Here is a 17,993-nt window from a genome sequence, read left to right as displayed (position 1 = left end):
GACTTAGATGATGAACACAGTTTATATCACATACAGAACAGCATAGAGTGTATTTCATGAAGCAGAATAATGATTGTGTGAAGAAGATTTATAATCATACTGATCTGATTGTGTCAAAGCTTTAATATTACATTTTTCAGAATATTCCTCCATGATGTTGATTGTTAATAATAAACAATATTTAATTTACAGTACATAGCGATGGTCATTTGGCCAATTTGATAATGTTGCTTTGTAAATCAAACACAGATCATGAGTTAGTTACACATTGTTTTTTATTATTTCCCTGTTTGCGACTTTACACTGTAACACATGAGAGATGATGATGAGCTGATCAGGATGTCTGTAGCACTCAGAACAGTAGTATGATCATAAAGTTTAACACTGAATCCAGCAGTCCAAAACAATTTTAAAAGGAGATTTTATAACATTTAACTTTATTATGTTGTATATCTTTGAGACAGAAAAGGAGGGAGCTGTAGCTACCATCAAAGGAAAGGTTTACAAGTCTTACAGAAAAATACTCCGGTGCCCCAAGGACGGGGTTTTGTCCCCCATCACTTACACTTAAAGCACATTAGGAAGGGATCTTTTCATGGCCAGTGTGAACAGGAGGAATTATTACAACAAGAAAAACCTGTTTTAATGTACATAGACAAACATGAAAAGATGTGAACCTATCCTTTAAGGGTACTAAGGGCATGTCCTCTATCATGTCTGGTAATCTGTGGGATGTAACAATCTTAGGGTGAGTTTACATTTTACAATTACACAAATTTTATTTGGTGGATATTGTTTAACTCAATATGTTGAAATTCTACTTATTTTTAGGGTGGGGGAAAATAAACCTGCATTAACTGATTTTTTGTTAACTTTTTGTTAACAGTTAACTAGTTGCACATCCAGCAGACACAGAGCAACATTATAATATGCATTCATTTGTAGTCATATTTCTGACCACTTTCCTTTTAGCTTTGTTTTGGTCTCCACTAACTCCCGAGGGAAATATCTGGCTCTTTAGCTGCTAAATGCTCGACTATGTTCACCAGCTAGTTGCTAACTTTGTCTGTCTGCTGTTTGGTGCTGAGCAGGTGGTGTGCAGAGAGTTTATCAGAGATCTTACGTGGAACAAACCTGCCTGTTGCTGCTGGAAAGGAGGCTGGTGAGAGCAGTGAACCAAAACAGTAAAGTGGGCTGCAAAACCAAAACAATGAGCTGAAAGATGCTTAAAAAAGGGGGGGGGGACTGCAGTCAGGTCATCATTCTCTGTGTTCATCACTATGAGCAACACCTTTCACATATAAGTAGTCATGTGATCCATTGTTAATATAAAAATATTGATGACATTTAAATGAAGGGATTTAGTCTTTCTTTATGATAATATTACTGGCAGTGGATACAGCTTTTAAACACCATTTAGATCATGTAGGGAGATGAAATTGACAGAAACAGTTAGGCCTATTTACTGTTTTGATAATCAGTTAAACATTCCTTGGGGGCGTTGTGTTGCAGTGGTGGAATTTAGACTCATGACTCTAGTATTTCTTCAACCTTGGCGAGGAAATAATATTTTACCATCTACAGGAGGTTAGGAAACCGCTTTTCTGATAAAATGGTGAAATGACTGCTGTCAAAACAACAATTACCATTATTACCACTACTGTTGCTACTGCTACAAGTACTAGCACTATTCATTATCATAGACAATAATATGAAAGGGGACATACAAGCAAACATTGTTGTTTCTCTTCCTCCAATTGTTTTGCATGCAAATAAAGCACACACCTGCGGATGTTACCTGGGTGTTACTTAAATTAGCCCCTCCTCTCACTGAATACTGTAAGTTGAGACATTTGAAAGTCAGACCACTTTGTTATTTACTTTGACAGCAGGCAGTACTTTTCCAAGTAATACAAATGTAATAACCTCCTCGGTGCATCGGTTGTTTTTAGCCTCGGTGGACTACTGTACCTGCAGCACATGACACATAATGGAAAGGGAAATGAAAGGAAATACTTCTCAACATCTTACATGTAATAATGGCAGTGAAAGGTGAGCTTTATGTTGAAGTGGTGTTCTCTTTGACTGCATGTTTTGTCTTTCTTTTACTTGTGGTTGTTACATGTATATTGTTGTTGCTTCCTTCCTGACTACCTGTTGTATACATCAGCTTATTTGCTCATCATCTCATTATATTTGCACTTTATGTCTCACTTAATAAACTTGTAAGGCTGATATTAGAAACCAACTATCAAGCGCAGTAAAATATCATAGCTAAGAGTTGTTTTGTGGAAAATACATGACATTTTCTGAGGTTATTTTTGAGCTTGAATTTTGCTACTTGCTCCTAATCTCTCTTGAAAGTAATTTAAGACTGACTAATCAATCAGCTGGGGCATTTGATCTCCCCGCTACAGAAACCTTACCCAGTGGAGGTTGTTGTAGTGTCTGTCATCAGGGAATAGGAGAGAGAAAGAAGGGTGGGGAGGAAAGTGACCCAGCTCAGCTGTCAGTCCTTCACCCACAGTTGTGCTTTGTGCATTGTCATTCATTTGTACATGTATTAGACTGTGTTGATTTGCCCCAGCAGGATTGACCCCTATGGCTTTGAGAGACATCACGATTTTGAACCCTACAAGGAGATGATGAATGAATATGTAGCTGTCCTCAACAGAAGGTCGATGAGATGGTCCAAGCTCCTTCAAGAGAAACCACATGTGGAGAAGAACTTGACAGGTACAAGTAAAAAACATTCAAACACTGTTTTGGTGACTTCTGGTTATGTGATGTAATTATAAGATCTGTTTTGGAAGTGAAACGGTACGTGCGTAAAGGTGTGCCTAATGAGCACCGTGCCAGGATTTGGATGGCAGCCAGTGGTGCACAGGAACAACTGGAGAGAAACCCGGGTTATTACCAGTCTCTGCTGGCCATGGAGCACGACACCAAGCTGAAAGAAACGATTCATACAGGTGTGACAACAGGCCTTTTTCACAGAAGACACAAATGACATGTCGTAGAAGGGAAGGCACAGGTATAAATAAAATTAATAATGGCTGAATTCCATTTAGCTGCTTCACTTTCAGGGTCCTGGTATTGTGCATGCTGGCTCATTGTCACATTGTCATGACTTACTGGGGCACTTGAATAGAACAAAGCCATCTTTAATGTTATTAGTATCACATGTGCTTTTCCTGCTGTGACAAGTCGAAATGGCTGCTGTGAAAAAGCCTAACCCCCTATACAATCCATTATTCCCTTTCATAAAAAACATCCATACCATAACTTGTATCAACACACAGGTCCATATCATGACACAATTCTTGTCATGTTTTCTGGCAGACATGCATAGGACCTTTCCTGACAACGTCCTCTTCCAGAGCAACGCAGAACCAAGCCTGCAGAGGGCTTTGTACAATGTGCTGCTGGCCTACGGACACCATAATGAAGCAGTGGGGTACTGTCAGGTGAAGAAAACACTTTCACTGATAAGAGTTTACTCTCCTCTCATTTAACATATCGTCTGTTTACCTAAAGAACAGGACTGGCTAGTTCCTTATTCATTTAAATACATGTGTAGGATTTTCTCTAAATGTAGCTTTCATAACGCAACGTTCACTAATCCCTGTTAGCTTCAGGTACAGCAAATTTAATTTTGTTGTAGAATGATATAGTCATACAGCTTTTGGCTAGAGATGCAACCCGAGGAAATCAATGGGTTTACTAAATAAAAATGACAGGTGTACAGTTACCTGTTCTCCCCAGACAAGTTATGTCATCACAACTAATTTGACAATATATTGGTGACAAAATCACATTCTTAATTAAGCTTTTGGAAATATGTTGTTGCTGCGGATATGTCCTGCATAAATTCTTCCATGTATTTGGCTCCAAGTCAGTGACCTACTAGCCAGTGAGTTAGATCATTACTGTCTCTGTTCATTCCAGGGCATGAACTTCATTGCAGGCTACCTCATCCTCATCACAAAAGATGAAGAGAACTCATTCTGGCTCATGGATGCATTGTTGGGCAGGATACTCCCAGGTATAGGTTTTAGAGGTTTTATTTTTTTTTAATGCTCACGACTGGTGTTTTCAATGACTGTCTAATTAGAGGTCTGCTTAGATTGAAGTCGATGTACCAATAAAAATGATAAAGGTGTGAGTTGTCCGGCCCTCACACAAAACTAATGGGAAAGTTAGGGAGGTGTCAATCAAGCTTAGACTGTACACACCCACAAAGTCCTGAGAAGAAGTCTAATCAAACAACGTAAGTGAAAAAACCCGTGTCGGCGAGCCAAGGTGGTGCAGGGCCTTTAATCAATCAAACTTTATTTGTATAGCACATTTCAATGTGACACTGATATTAAAAAGCTTAAATGTAAAAAATAATAATATAGTTAGTAAATGTAGCAGCAGGAGAAGCAAGGAAGTCAGCTCCCCCAGGGGCAGAATTTGGCAGCATGCAGTTTGTAAAGGCAAGTCCTATAAAATATTTAGTATAACAAGTTTCAAAGATCTTAAAATCTCTTCTAAAATTATCTGGATTAAAATAAATAAGATGAAAGAAGTGATAAGGCAGCAGCATACTGCACGAGTACAGACTTTTAGGCTAGTATAGACTTTGGGCAGATCTGAGAGCAATGCAGTACAGTAATTAAGCCTACCTGCAACAAAGGTCTGCATATTTTCCTGTTTGTAATGGGAAGAAAGACAAGATGCTGTTTTGGCTATTTTTTATTTTAGAATAACATTCTAAGAATTTATTTTTCTGTGTTGTACAATTCTCTTTTTTTTTACTTCTTTGCCGGTGTTTTATCATGGCCAACTTGGAGTAGGTTTTGGGTTTTTAAGGTAATTAAGGCAGATTTGTAATATTGACTATATAGAATTGTGTGTCATCTACATAATAATGCAAATGAATAGTGCTTGCTCATTATGAACCCTTGTTGTAATATAAAAGAGTAGTGGACCCAGGTTGGAGCCTTGTGACACTAACACAACAATCTGAAACATTTACATTTGACACAAAACCAGTTCACAATTGTGCTTGAAAGGCCAACCAACAAGTATCACTCCTGCACTCAGATAGACAAAGGCAAACTCATCTGCTTTGGGGATATTGTAGACTACTACAGCCTGGACATGTTGGGCCTGAAGACTGACCAGGAGGTTCTTGGGGAGCTGGTAAAGGCTAAAGCTCCTGCAATAGGACAGCTCATGGCCCAGTATCCCGGCATATGGACTCTGGTGGTGTCACGCTGGTTCATCTGCCTCTACATTGACATACTCCCAATTGAGGTGAGGAAAAATTTGGGTTTATAGGTAGAGACAAATGAGGAATTAATGGTGATGCTGAAGCACATCATTTTACAGACATCATTCTTGTTTCTTGTACTTGCAGACAGTTCTGCGGGTCTGGGATTGTCTTTTCTACGAGGGCTCCAAGGTTCTTTTCCGTGTTGCTCTGACTCTCATCATTCACCACCAGACGGAGATCCTGAGAGCTCGCTCGCTGATCAATGTGTGCGATTGCTTCAAACAAATCACCAGTGGAGCTTTCACTCTGGACTGCCACACCTTCATGCAGGTGCGATGAGAAACAACAGTCAGAGAAACAAATAAGGAAACACTGGCTGTTGCTATGTGGGCCTATAGCTTTGTTTATAATATAATCAATCCAATTAACTATTCCCTGCTTAAAACAGTTAGAACACCACACCAGCTCTCCACCACTGGCAAACATTTGCAAAAGGTCAACCTGCATTATGGGTTTTAGGGCTGTAATTCATTTTTCAGTTTTTTTAGGTTTCAATTTTCATTATCAATTATTCAACTTAATACTTCAGTTAATCATTTGGTCTATAAAATGTACAAAAATGCAGTTAAAAGTTCCTGGTGACATCTTCAAAATTTTGTCCATAAAACAGCTCTAAACCTAAATATGTACAGTTTACTATCATATAAGACAAAGAAAAGCAAGGAATCCACATTTCTGACACATTTCTGAATTTTTTCTTGAAAAATAACTTAAATGGTTCATCGATTATCAATTGTTGCAGATTAATTATTTGTTGATCAATTTATTAATTAATCCACTAATTGCTTCAGCTCAAAAGTGCTTTATATATAACGGTTCACTGTGGCCTTTCATTTACCTCCCTGAGACAAGTACACATCAACTATTTCAAAATGGTTACCCTGAGAAAGATTCACCACTTGAAGTGGTATAAAATGCTCTTAATAAAAACAACAGAAGGGAAAGTGATGCATCTTCCTCGGGAAACATCTTTGACTGAACTTAAGTGGGCCATCTTGCGCAGAGGAGAATAGATTTACCAAAAGTACTGATCAGAAAACCCAGTGTCATGACAAATTTTCATCCTTTTTTCAGATTATAACAGATTTAACCCACCCCTTGAATGGAAATTATTTTAGCCAGTTTAGCCAGAGCCAGTTTATCATGGATGAGGTGTTGAAGCTTCTGTCTGAGTTCTTATTATGAGGAAAATTACAGGCTCCATGTAAACACAGCTCGGTGTGTATATGCCTTTTAAAAATATAATCTTGAACCTTAATCCATTTGGTGACATTCAAACTCTGTTTTTACAGAAAATCTTTACAGAACCTGGGAGTCTGTCTATGGCAGCTATTGATAAACTGAGAGAGAAATGCAGACAACGAATACTGGAGGATAAATCTGGACCGCTGTAAAGTTATGGATCCACCATTCTCCCCATTTGACTGGATTTCTACAACAAACAGCTTTCATTCAGTATAAGAAAGTAACACTACTATCAGGAACAACTAACTATTACAACATGGACATACTGGTGGCTTTTTGGTTGCTTCTGTTATAAATTGATATTACACTCTAATCCAGTAGACTGGATGTGCTGAAGCTGCTCAACTGATGTTTTTGAACTTTGTCTTCTGCTTAGGGTCCCATGTTCTGCAGAATATTTCTGCTGCTATAGATGCTTCAAGATCATCACACCTGATGCTTTGTAAAAAGTATTTAAATCTCATGTTTTTTATTACTTGTACAATAGTTGTACAAGTAATGTATTACTTTGCTAGAGTAGTATGGGAGAGATACAATTTGTTTTGTTACTGTGGAGAATAATAGTTGTGAGAATGTAAATAATAATAATAATCTGTCAGAGTGGGGAAATAACTGATTACTGAAAAGGGGAAATAATGTCTCTTGAACTGGAACACTGTTCTAACCGTCCATTTCTCTTTAAGAAGTAAAATTAAATGTTTATAATTTGGTGTGGTAACTGCTGTACTAATTTACAGAACATTGTGTTCACTTTTTATTGTTAGCAGAAACCTAAATAATTGGCCTGATCTTTTTCCAGATTTAGCTGACCTCAAAAAGGCCTCTGCCAAACAAAGGTAAAGAGAAGTGGTAATTTTAGTGTTACATGATAGTCTTAAACAACAGTTCATTCAGGGGATTCAAACCTTTGGCTACATATTAATTTTAGAAATCCCCCAGGTGACTGGTGAGTCACAGAAAAAACGACTGAACTGTGAAAATAATGTCTCAGTCACAAAAAAAAAGTAGTTCAGACAAAAGGTTGCAAACACATAATCATTTACCATACGTGAGAATTGAAGGCCTGTTCAAGAGGCAGGTATTTGCACTCCTTTGCTGACTAAAAACCTAGAACCACCTCAAATCCACAGGGGCGGGTTTAGAAACTTTTGGTGGTCAGACCAGGGCACAAAATTCAAAGCCCTGGATCTTGGCAATAGTAAACTGCACATTATTAATAGGTATTCGGTGTAATAAATGAATGCCAAATAAACAACTTTAAATATTCTAATATGAAATAATATCAAGAAATAGCTGCTATTTGTAACTCCAAATAGCCTACAGCCATGGACAGATGATGAGACAACAGGCCCCCCACCCCTCTGACATACTGTACTGGCCGTGTCGTTTGTGGTCATGTTGGGTCTCTTTTTAGTCATTTGCATCTCTTTGTAGTCCTATTGTATCTCGTTGTGCTTATTTTAGTCGTTTTGCATCTCTTTAGTCATCTTGTGTCTCCTTCTCACTCTGAAAGGGGGGAACTCACAGGCGGGGCCAGCCCTGCCCACCCCTCTTGCCCCGCCCCTGCAAATGTGGACCATGGGCCGTGTTAGGAATCTCATACTAACGTACTATTCATACTAAGTATGACATTAAATTGAGTATGTAGTGCGTTCCAACTGCCTGCTATGTGGATGCGAGAAATGCCCAGAAGTCAAACACCATGTGTGTCAAACACCTTTGGACAACCTTCCCCCGCCTTGCATTTACAGACAGAGCGACTGAGCCAGGTACTTACTACAAAGTATTAAAACATTGCAGTTCAGAGTCCTGCTGGCTTTCATTTCAGCCATCTCATTAAGACTACTTTACACCTCGAGGACATAAAACCTGCATAACTGAAAACCAGTGTAATTAAATTTAATCCAAACCTCAAAACTAAAATTGTGGTGTAACTATTCAAAGAAGTTAATTTTTTTCTGATTCCTTACACAATAATGTTGTAATTTAGTCTTTGATAGACAAAAAAAGTATTTAGAATAACATGATGCATTTCCAGTATTCAATACCACATTTATTCTCAAATACTGTACCTACACTTCTAAGGAGTCCAAACAAACAACACTAACCAGGAACAGGTTTGACAGCTGACGAAGGCAAAACAAAAAGCCTCTTTCATTCACTTTTATTGACCTCTCCATTAGAAAACAGTTCAAACAAATCCATTAAAACCTTATTAAATCATTGCATGGATATTTAGATGACGGAGGGAAAAAACATAAAAAACATATCTTTACTTTCTCCTACTACATCAAACAATGCATATGTATGGTAGTAACAGTACATGAAGGCTATGTGAGACAATGAGAAAATGTCCCAGACATGGCAGCACACAGTGTCAGTGAGTGAGTGAGTGAGTACCTCTGTGGTATTGGCTTTACTTCAATCCCATCTATGTTATAGCTGGGAAGGCACTGATGAACAATGACCAGAGCATTTTGGCCACTTTAATCATTACATGGGACTGTTTCTCAGGACTTTAGTGCAACGTCTTTCCCTTCAGTAAACAAAATCCCAACTGGGCCCATATTCAGGGAACAAAAATAAACAAACAAAACCACCCAGTGGACTATGACACGTCAACATTATTACGTTCTTACAGTGATGTCCTGAGCTTTTTCATCCACCTAAGCCAACGGTAGAGGGTTTTTTTAAACTCCTGTTGTGTGTGCACATTGTAACAGCAAAATCCAAAAGAGTGGCTACTATCATTTAAAAGGAATAGTTTGACATTTTGGGAAATTCACGTTCTTGCCTAGAGGTAGATGATCAGTACCACTCTCGTGTCCGTACGGTAAATATGAAGCTACAGCACGATGAAATATTTTGAAACATAACCCCTTGTAAAACCAAAATGTGTCGTTTTTATACTTCGGTGAGCTTTAGAGGTGCTGGTAGACAATTTTTTTTTTTAATCTTTAGACAAAGCCAGGCTAGTTGTTTTCCCCTGTTTCCAGTTTTTGTGCTAAGCTAACTGCCTGCTGGCTGTAGCTTTATATTTAGCAATATGATAGTGGTATCTTCTCATCTAACTCTGGGCAAGAAAGCAAACATGCCTATTTCCTAAAATGTTTAAATTAAGTGAAAAAAGAAAAAAATACCACAGCCCTAACACAATTATCTTACAAAGCTCACAACCGCAGCTACAGTCTCCATACAAAATGTGTTGAGTACCTTTATGAGGGAAAGAAGGACATATCATCACTAATAACGGTGGACAAAATAAATTCCTAATTGCATCTTAACTAGCTTAACTAACTTTTAGGATTAGGTTACTGTGCTTTTAGCATGTTCCCTAAAATCTGCATACTTAGGTTAAATGAAGAGTTACACTAAAAAACGTAAGATCTTTACTCTCTGGAGTGGATTAAGTTAAAGGTCCAGTGTGTAGGATTTAGTGGCACCTAGCGTTGAAATTGCAGTTTGCAACCATTTGAATACCGCTCGCTTCACCCTCCCTTTCCAAGTGTGTAGGAGAAACTATGGTGGCCGCAAAAAAACGCAAAAGGCCCTATGTAGAACCAGTGTTTGGTTTGTTCGTTCTGGGCTACTGTAGAAACATGGTGGTGCAACATGGCAGCCTCCATGGAAGGGGACCCGCTCCCTCTGTAGATAAAAATGGCTCATTCTAAGGTAACAAAAACACGATTCTTATTTTCAGGCGATTATACACTAATGAAAACATACATATGAATATTATGTTCCATTTCTGCCAATAGCTCCTCCTAAATGTTACATACTGGACCTTTAAAAACAGCCCAAAATATTCCCTTTATAATAACAAACCTCATTTAGGGCAAAACCATTAAAAAATCGTCACCCCAAAGCAGATAAACAGTACGAAAAGCTATAGAAGCGATTCCCTCAAATTCCACAATCCCTTAAAATTCCTTTCACAGAAATCAGAATTTGTACATCACAATTTGAGGACTCTCCTTGACCCTCTGATCAACAGCCACCCCCTGCTTTACATTGTACCAGTAAAGAGTTTTTCCTCATTTCATTACAATCTCCAAAGTCCCCTTTGTTATGACAGAGTGGGTCAGTTCAGAAAGAGCATATCAACCTCCACAAAGTGATAATGACTAGTGTTACTGATGAGGGCAAAGAACAGCACACACAAGGGCAGGGAGATAAAGGATGCAGAGATAGAGGGGGACAGGGTGGAGTGTTAAGTCTCATGAAACAGTGGTTAATCTCAAGGTTGGGGATAGCATGCTCTGGCCTCTGGGAACATGAGAGTGACGGTTGACCTCAGATGGTCTGGTAACCAGCATGGCTCCTCTTCCTGCCAATGAGGTAGGCCAAGAGCACAATGAGGACAAGACCTGCTAAAGCTGCTCCGACTATGATGGGGATCAACATGTCATCTTCATCCAATTGGCATTCCTCAGCTGAGAGAGTAAAAACAAATTAGAGCAAGAAAGCAGTAGATTTATTTCATCGCATTGCTACTAGACATAAGTGCTTACCTGCTCCAAACTGATCTCCGGTGAGACCGAAGGGCTGCACCTGCACCTGGAAGGTGTTGATGGACAAATCCTCAGCCACGTTCAGAGTTTGTTTCTCACGACACATGTATGAGTACCCCAGGGTGCCCCGCAGGTAGTCGAGACTGCTGTTATGGACTGAGAAGTGATCTATAACAGAGGAGAGAACAGGGAGTGATTACAGGGGGAAGAGGTGTCCAGTAAAACAAAAAGGAATAGAGACTGGACACAAAATGAGACGTTTGAAGAGGGAAAACGGATTTAAATGAAAGAAGATGATGACGGCAGAGAGGATTAAAGAAAGATTTCACCTGGGTTTTTCTTGCATAGACAATTTAAAAGGCAGTTGTTCAAGACCTGGGGATCTCAATAGTAATTGCACCTATTTCAAAAGAAGTGCTAAACTGTTGAAACAGCAGAATCACTACAGGTGAGCCAATTAAAAATATAGCAAGACAATACTCCAGCTAATTAGCACAAACCATAAAATAATTTGAGCAAAAAGCTGTAAATGTGTTACAGACAGAATACAGGACTGCTGCAGGTGAACATTAACCACAAAATCCCCAGTTCCCCCAAAAATACTATTCAGTTACATTTCAATGTGCAGAAAGAAACAGCATACAGGATTTCAGACCACTGTAAAAATTATTATAAATAAATAAATAAATAATCATATATAATTTTTATGGCCAAAGTTGTAATCCAGTTCACCACCAAAATGCTTCTCTTATTAGGTTTTATGTATAAACATTGTATATCCACCTGTCTTGTATAAATTATAAAGAAGATAAACGTGTGTCAACTCTACCTATGCAGCTGTAACTGATTAATTTGGGCCTGTTAACACCTGCTTGTTTTTCTAAGACTTTGTCCGACAAAATGTTAGAAACACCTTTCACAATGATGCAACTAAATATTTCATAATGGTAGGATTTATTGCAGGGCTGCTGTGTTAGATTGCATCATGTCATACAGGTGTTCCTGTTTTTCAGTGTAGATTTTAAGCACCACAGTGTAAAAAAAGATCTGCTTGGGTGTAACATGCGAGGGGGTCTGTAAAAGGTTTTTTCTTTGTAATATTTACTATTTGACTACAACAGCCCCTTCGCTGTATAAATTAAAATATTTTAAACAACAAATCACAGTCAGTTACAGAGTTACACAAGGCCCAACACATCCGTTTAGGACCTAGTGTATGTTCAGACTTATTTTATGATTACTTCAGTAAGTTACAGTTGCCAATCTTTCCCTCATTTTGAGCCAACAAAAACTCTGATTACACTACAAAGAGTGATGAGGATCACAGGATGGGTTTGTCACATACTTATTAATCTGATACAAGGTAGCTAGCATGAATAATGGGAGGTAAAGTGCACTCACCTTTCATGTCTGGCCAGGCTGCTGACAGAGACACTTCACTCAGGTGGTACTTATTGGACGTGGTATTCTGGAGAAAAACAGCAAGACCACCATAAACCAGTTAACACTGCAGTAAGGCATGTTTACCTCAAGCTCCAGCTGCCATCTAGTGGCTGTTTCAGGAAGTACAAGGTGAAAATAAAAGCAAGAAGATAAATGTTGTGATATACAAAGGGCAGCCACAGTAACTTACCAGGGTGAAGAAAAAGGTGAGGTTGGTCTTCTCTGCATCCGTTGTGAGGCGCAGGGAGGTGCGCTCAGAGTCACATGATCCAGAGCTCTTTGTCACGTTGGGCTGAAGGTTCACAACATCCTGCACAGTCTGTAAATGGACGATTGTACGTTTAGCATTTAAAACCTGTTAATGTGTAGATATTTTTAGCTGCAACAGTATTCACACAACTGTTGACTGTTTGTATTTAAGCACCTTATTCTGGGAGACAGAGGTGAAGGTGATGTTGAACTGGAGACCCATGGATGCCAGTAAACAGGCAGTACCATTGCTGTTCTTGACCAGGTAGTTTCCTCTTTCAGGTCTGCCGAGGTCTTTGTGCGGTGCAGAAGTGGTTTGGGTCGTTGTGGGCGGGGCAACAGTAGCAAAACCCTGGTGCAGGACGGCAGCTGCAAGAGGTAATCAGTTATGAGTCCAGTATTACAGAGATGCAAGGTGTTCAATACTAAATACAAGGTTTCTGCAGGGTTCACCAAGTTAAATGTAAGACTTTTTAATATCACAGAGTGCACCTATTTCACGATCATACCATAGAATGAAAGTATGATGGAAAACCAGTCGGGACAATATGGCCTAGAATCAGCTCATTATTATGATGAAATGTTATTTCATCTTGCTACTTTTCCCAATAGCAGAGTTTATTGTAGGTCATTTCTTTTTCAATTGCAGCAGTTTTTATTTCAAAAAGTCATTTTTACAAAAGTCTGTTTCTATTTCACAACGGCATTTTTATTTCATGTCTCTTTTTATCACAGTCTTTAACTGTCAATCAAGACAAACAGGGCAGAACCACTTATGTAACCAGCTGTTGTTTCTGTCTGAATGAGCGACCAAATGGCTCTGCCTGAACACTCCTGGGTCTCCACAAAGTGTACCTTCTCCTGCACTAAATTCAGGTGACTAAAATGTGCCATGTTTTCTGACTGCTGTTTTATTCAGTTCCTAACACTTCAGCACATTGTTGCACCTCCTAAGCTTGGTCCAATTAATGGGACAATGCTTCAGGTTGGCATCTTGGCATGGAAGTTCATCATGCTGTATCTCAAAAGATGGTTTTCTTTTGGTTATGTTTGTTTTGTTTTATACTCATAGTGCGGTTTGGACCCTGCAGCCAAGAAGCATCCCTGTGTGCACATGGGGGTGAGACATATGAGTTGTCCATTTATGGAGTTATTCAAAGTGGTTTTAACCAACAAAACTAAGCTGCTGAATTGTCAAAGAAGTAAATGTTTTAGGCACAGCAGGTTTTGAGATGGGCCTATTTTAATTACAGCATTTCACTAAAGCAATATGGCAAAGACATTTGAATTCAACATTCAGTTTTTCCTTTCTATTTGGTTGTGCCTAAAAACAATGACTACAGGTGTATTGTGTACTCTTGAGCTTGCAGTGACATTTAAAACACTGTTGAAGCTCGATTCCGATCTGAAAAAATCACGAGACTGATGTTTTTTTAAGTAGTTTACTGCTTCCTTCTGTCAGTGTACCTGCAAGTGGTTTGAACTGGTCTGAACCACTATGGGGTGCTTCTTCCTTACAAAGTTCACTGAATCACACACACACACACACACACACACTTTGTGGGTTTTAGTAGTGGTGGAGTTGAGGAGCTTCAGTTGACATTGACTGTACAAGCAAAGTTATTAAAATATATCTAGATTTGGTTACTGATATTGTCTCTAAATACACATGGACAAATTAAAGAAACCCTGTCCAATTATATTATAACATTGTGTCCATTAGCACCTGCAATGATTCACAAAACCATATGTACCCTACTCTTAACACTTTACTCTGTGAAACTGACTAGGACAAAGTTACTGACGTTATAAACAAACAAGCATGTTAACTGAACTTGCTCTGGTCTGAAGACAAAACCCAGCCCTGTTTCCTCACTACAATTCTTTTGGATGCCTTAATGTTTATTGATAAGAAAATAATTTTGTTATAACATTTCCTATCAATGTCAGACAAGATATGTTATCCTCAATAGAAAAACAGCAGAAAATGTGAGCGAACCAACTAAACACACACGGGTAAGAGAAGGAAAATCGAACCAGTGATCCTCTGTTCTGAGAGGCAAAGGCTTTCATTGGTACGTGCCACACTATTATAGGCGCGGCTTTGCCTCTAATGTAGGTTAGGTGCCAGGTTATTAGCAGCACATTCATTTTTACTAGCAGGTGGTTAATAGTAACTACAGCTGCCAGATAAATGTAGAGGAGTAAGAGTACAGGGCTGCAACTAACAATTATTTTTACGACAGATTAATGTGCCGATAATGTTCGCGATTGATCTTTTGGTTGATAAAAAGTCAGAAAGTAGTGAAACATTTCTCAAGAGCCCCATTTGTCATGTTTACTTTAAATTGCTTGTCTTGTTCAACCAGCTGAAAACCCAAAGATATTCACTTTACTATCTTAAAGGAGTTAGAAAACTAGCACATATTCACATCTGAGAAGCTGGAACCAATGAATTTGGCATTTTTGCAAAAACAGGAAGACTTTTCAATTATTATCAAAATTGTTGCAAATTATTTGTCCATCAGTCGACTAATCGATCAAACGACTGTTTCAACTTTTAAGTACAATATTTGCCTCTGAAATATAGTCAAGTTGAAGTGGCATAACACTAAAGACCCTCTCCACTCAAGAATGTGTTACACATATTGTTACTTCATTTGGATGACTGACACTAGTTTTCACATTCATCTGCTGAAGGTGGAAAGTTTCTCTGTGCTCACCTTAAATCTCAGTTTCAGATGTGGAACTTGTGGCATCAAAACTATTTTGGAAGTCAATCACAGTCTCACATGTCTGAATGTCTCACATGGTTTCATTTACACAGCCTAACTGTTTCAGACCCAAAAAGGTCTTTTGCTTTGTTTCCTCTCCCATTAATCATCTCACGACCCCTCAGATTTATCTATTGACATTTCGAAGGGGGCCGACCCCTTGGTTGGGACAAAACTGACTAACTGTAAATGAGGGAAAGGAGGAGAATGAGTAGATATAATTTTAATGTTTTACAAGGTAATTGAGCTTTTGGGGTTCTTCAAAAATATTAAGGTAAAGTAAAATATCCTCAAATATGCTATACTGTTTTTTTCTCCTCTGCATTCTTCCCCTTAGTTTCTGGTGGGACAAGGAGTGAAGGAGTGAAGCTGCAACCAGATTTTGAGATTTACCCCCTGAGATCCCTTTGCACCATGACTGATTGAACAGCACTGACAGTGACGGTAATTTGCGCCACAGCCGCGGAGAGAGACGTGAACTCAGCATTATCACAGCCAGACTATCCAAACAACATTTATAACACTAAACACTAATTATGCCACGTTAACTAACATCACTACAAGAACCTCCATTTCCCTTGTAGTTATTACCTAAGTCTTAGGTAACAATAGTAGCGTTAGCTGAATAGGTGTAAACGTTGCCTTTCTACTGGTCTAGTTGCAGGCAGGTTATCTGCGACCTTCGGAGCGGTACCGTTATTGTTTCGCTCGCCAGGTAACCGTAGTTAATGTCAGATAAACCGAACCAATACTCACCTAAAATCAACTGTAACGTTACTCCCAGGCACCATGACTGGACACCGCCGATCTGCGTCATGTTTCTCTGGTTTCTCTCCGGCTGATGCAGCGTTAGTCAGGGCGTAATCACAGCAACACAATAACAGACAGGTCGCAGCTAGCTAGCCCGTTAGGGATGTTGTGCTAGCTAGGCTAACGTTAGCGTAACTACAACAGCAAGTGAAAATAAGTCAACCGCGCTGATTCGGTGAGGTGATAAAGCGCTGTTGTTTGTAACACAAACCTCTAACGTTTCTGGCTACACGTTTCAACTTTTTGTATTTGTATAAGCTAGCCGTGAGGTTAATTTTGCTGGTCTTCAACAGTTTATCACCGCCACCACTGTAAAGACTGACGTCAGGATCATGTGACAGAGGCTTTAAGAAACACACAGAAAGTCACGTGGTAAACAGCAGCCAAACACAACTTGCTTATATATGCTGCATTTCTGTCAAAGTCGGAGGTGGGAATTTCCCAGTTGACATTTCCGAAACTAAAAAAAGAAGGAAGGCTCGTTACACCATCATACCAACATTATAATGCTCTGCGTGGTGCCAGTTCTGTTGAAGCCTATGGGGGATGCAAGGAGAAGCACACTAAAACTCAACAGATCTACATCTTATTACCTTTGATGAAGAAATTCCTCTACCAAATGAAAAAACACACTTCAGAGAATACATCCCTGACTGATTTTTACAAATGTGCGCATTCGTTTATTTGATGTTGGTCTCCAAATAGTATCCAAAGATGATTATATACTGTTAGAGGCCCAAAGAGGTAAAAGTATCCAATATTTCACAAACAAAGCAAAGATTAGAGAAAAGTACACACAATGAAAACAGATTTGTGTATCAGAACTTTGCTTTTACTTGTTTCCTCTCCCATTAATCACCTCACTACCCCTCAGATTTATCTTGTGACCCTTCGAAGGGGGCCCGACCCCCAGGTTGGGTAAAACCTGACTAACTGTATATAAAGAAGTTAAAACTAGCTCCACTGTGACGGGCTACAACAGCAAAGCTTATAATGTCATCTAATATGTCAGTCACGGGACAGTTTTCAAGAATGAGTACTTTTACTTTTATAATATAAGTAAAGGATCTGAGTACTTCTTCCACCACTGCCCTTTTGTATATTTAGTTATTCGTCGCGATAAACGTTCCTCTTCCTCGTGCCACGAGGACACACGACTACGATGCAAGAAATAGGGAACCATATCCACAGTCCTCCTTCTGTGCAAAGATGCATTCAAAAGTCCAGCCAAAGCTAATATGAGGCTTCAGCAGTCTCAGTTAGTCAAATCAAGTGGGGGCAAGGGCAGACTTAGTTATTTGGGGGCCCTAGGAAAACCTCCCTTGTACCTTGAGAGCAGGGTTATACTCCTTGTGTTTATACTACATTGGTTGTCTGCATACACGGAAATGTTAACACACGTTTGTTGACGCAAACGGTCCACACATATGGATGAACACATTTTGGGCTGCACACAAAGAAAGGGTCCAGGTGGGCCCCGGAGGACATGGACAGGTGACAAGATTCATGTCACGCAGACGATTGCGGAGTCGCAGTTATGCAGATGTGGAAAGTATCATTTGCGCTTGATTCTCATCCTTTCCCTATAGGCTGAGTGAGAATGGTTTTGGATGATACCTGGACCAGACAGTGGTGGAAAGT

The 17,993-nt window shown here is 39.2% G+C and overlaps 2 protein-coding genes across 3 annotated transcripts; one reads left to right on the top strand and one right to left on the bottom strand.

The window, feature by feature from the left end:
• The first annotated feature begins 103 nt into the window (after positions 1–103).
• Positions 104–7,270, top strand: LOC122885408 (growth hormone-regulated TBC protein 1-A-like). 2 transcript variants are annotated; one of them, XM_044216447.1, is made up of 8 exons: positions 104–2,052; positions 2,591–2,736; positions 2,814–2,972; positions 3,343–3,467; positions 3,949–4,045; positions 5,129–5,301; positions 5,405–5,590; positions 6,613–7,270. In XM_044216447.1, the coding sequence occupies exons 1-8, from the start codon at positions 1,991–1,993 to the stop codon at positions 6,712–6,714; spliced, it is 1,050 nt and encodes a 349-aa protein (XP_044072382.1). In that variant the 5' UTR covers positions 104–1,990; the 3' UTR covers positions 6,715–7,270. The 2 variants fall into 2 exon arrangements, with proteins under 2 accessions (XP_044072382.1, XP_044072380.1); XM_044216445.1 differs by having other exon boundaries at positions 2,588–2,736.
• A 1,444-nt stretch (positions 7,271–8,714) lies between these two features.
• lamp1b (lysosomal associated membrane protein 1b) lies at positions 8,715–16,689 on the bottom strand. Its single transcript, XM_044216454.1, has 6 exons — positions 16,299–16,689; positions 12,944–13,137; positions 12,710–12,838; positions 12,478–12,544; positions 11,077–11,244; positions 8,715–10,998 (listed from the first exon to the last, which is right to left on the bottom strand). The coding sequence occupies exons 1-6, from the start codon at positions 16,357–16,359 to the stop codon at positions 10,859–10,861; spliced, it is 759 nt and encodes a 252-aa protein (XP_044072389.1). The 5' UTR covers positions 16,360–16,689; the 3' UTR covers positions 8,715–10,858.
• Positions 16,690–17,993: the final 1,304 nt, after the last annotated feature.

This window comes from Siniperca chuatsi, linkage group LG12 (assembly GCF_020085105.1).
Source record: "Siniperca chuatsi isolate FFG_IHB_CAS linkage group LG12, ASM2008510v1, whole genome shotgun sequence".
Classification (NCBI taxonomy): domain Eukaryota; kingdom Metazoa; phylum Chordata; class Actinopteri; order Centrarchiformes; family Sinipercidae; genus Siniperca; species Siniperca chuatsi.
The sequence above is the reverse complement of the archived record's forward strand: the minus strand, read 5'-3'. Positions and strand labels throughout refer to the sequence as shown.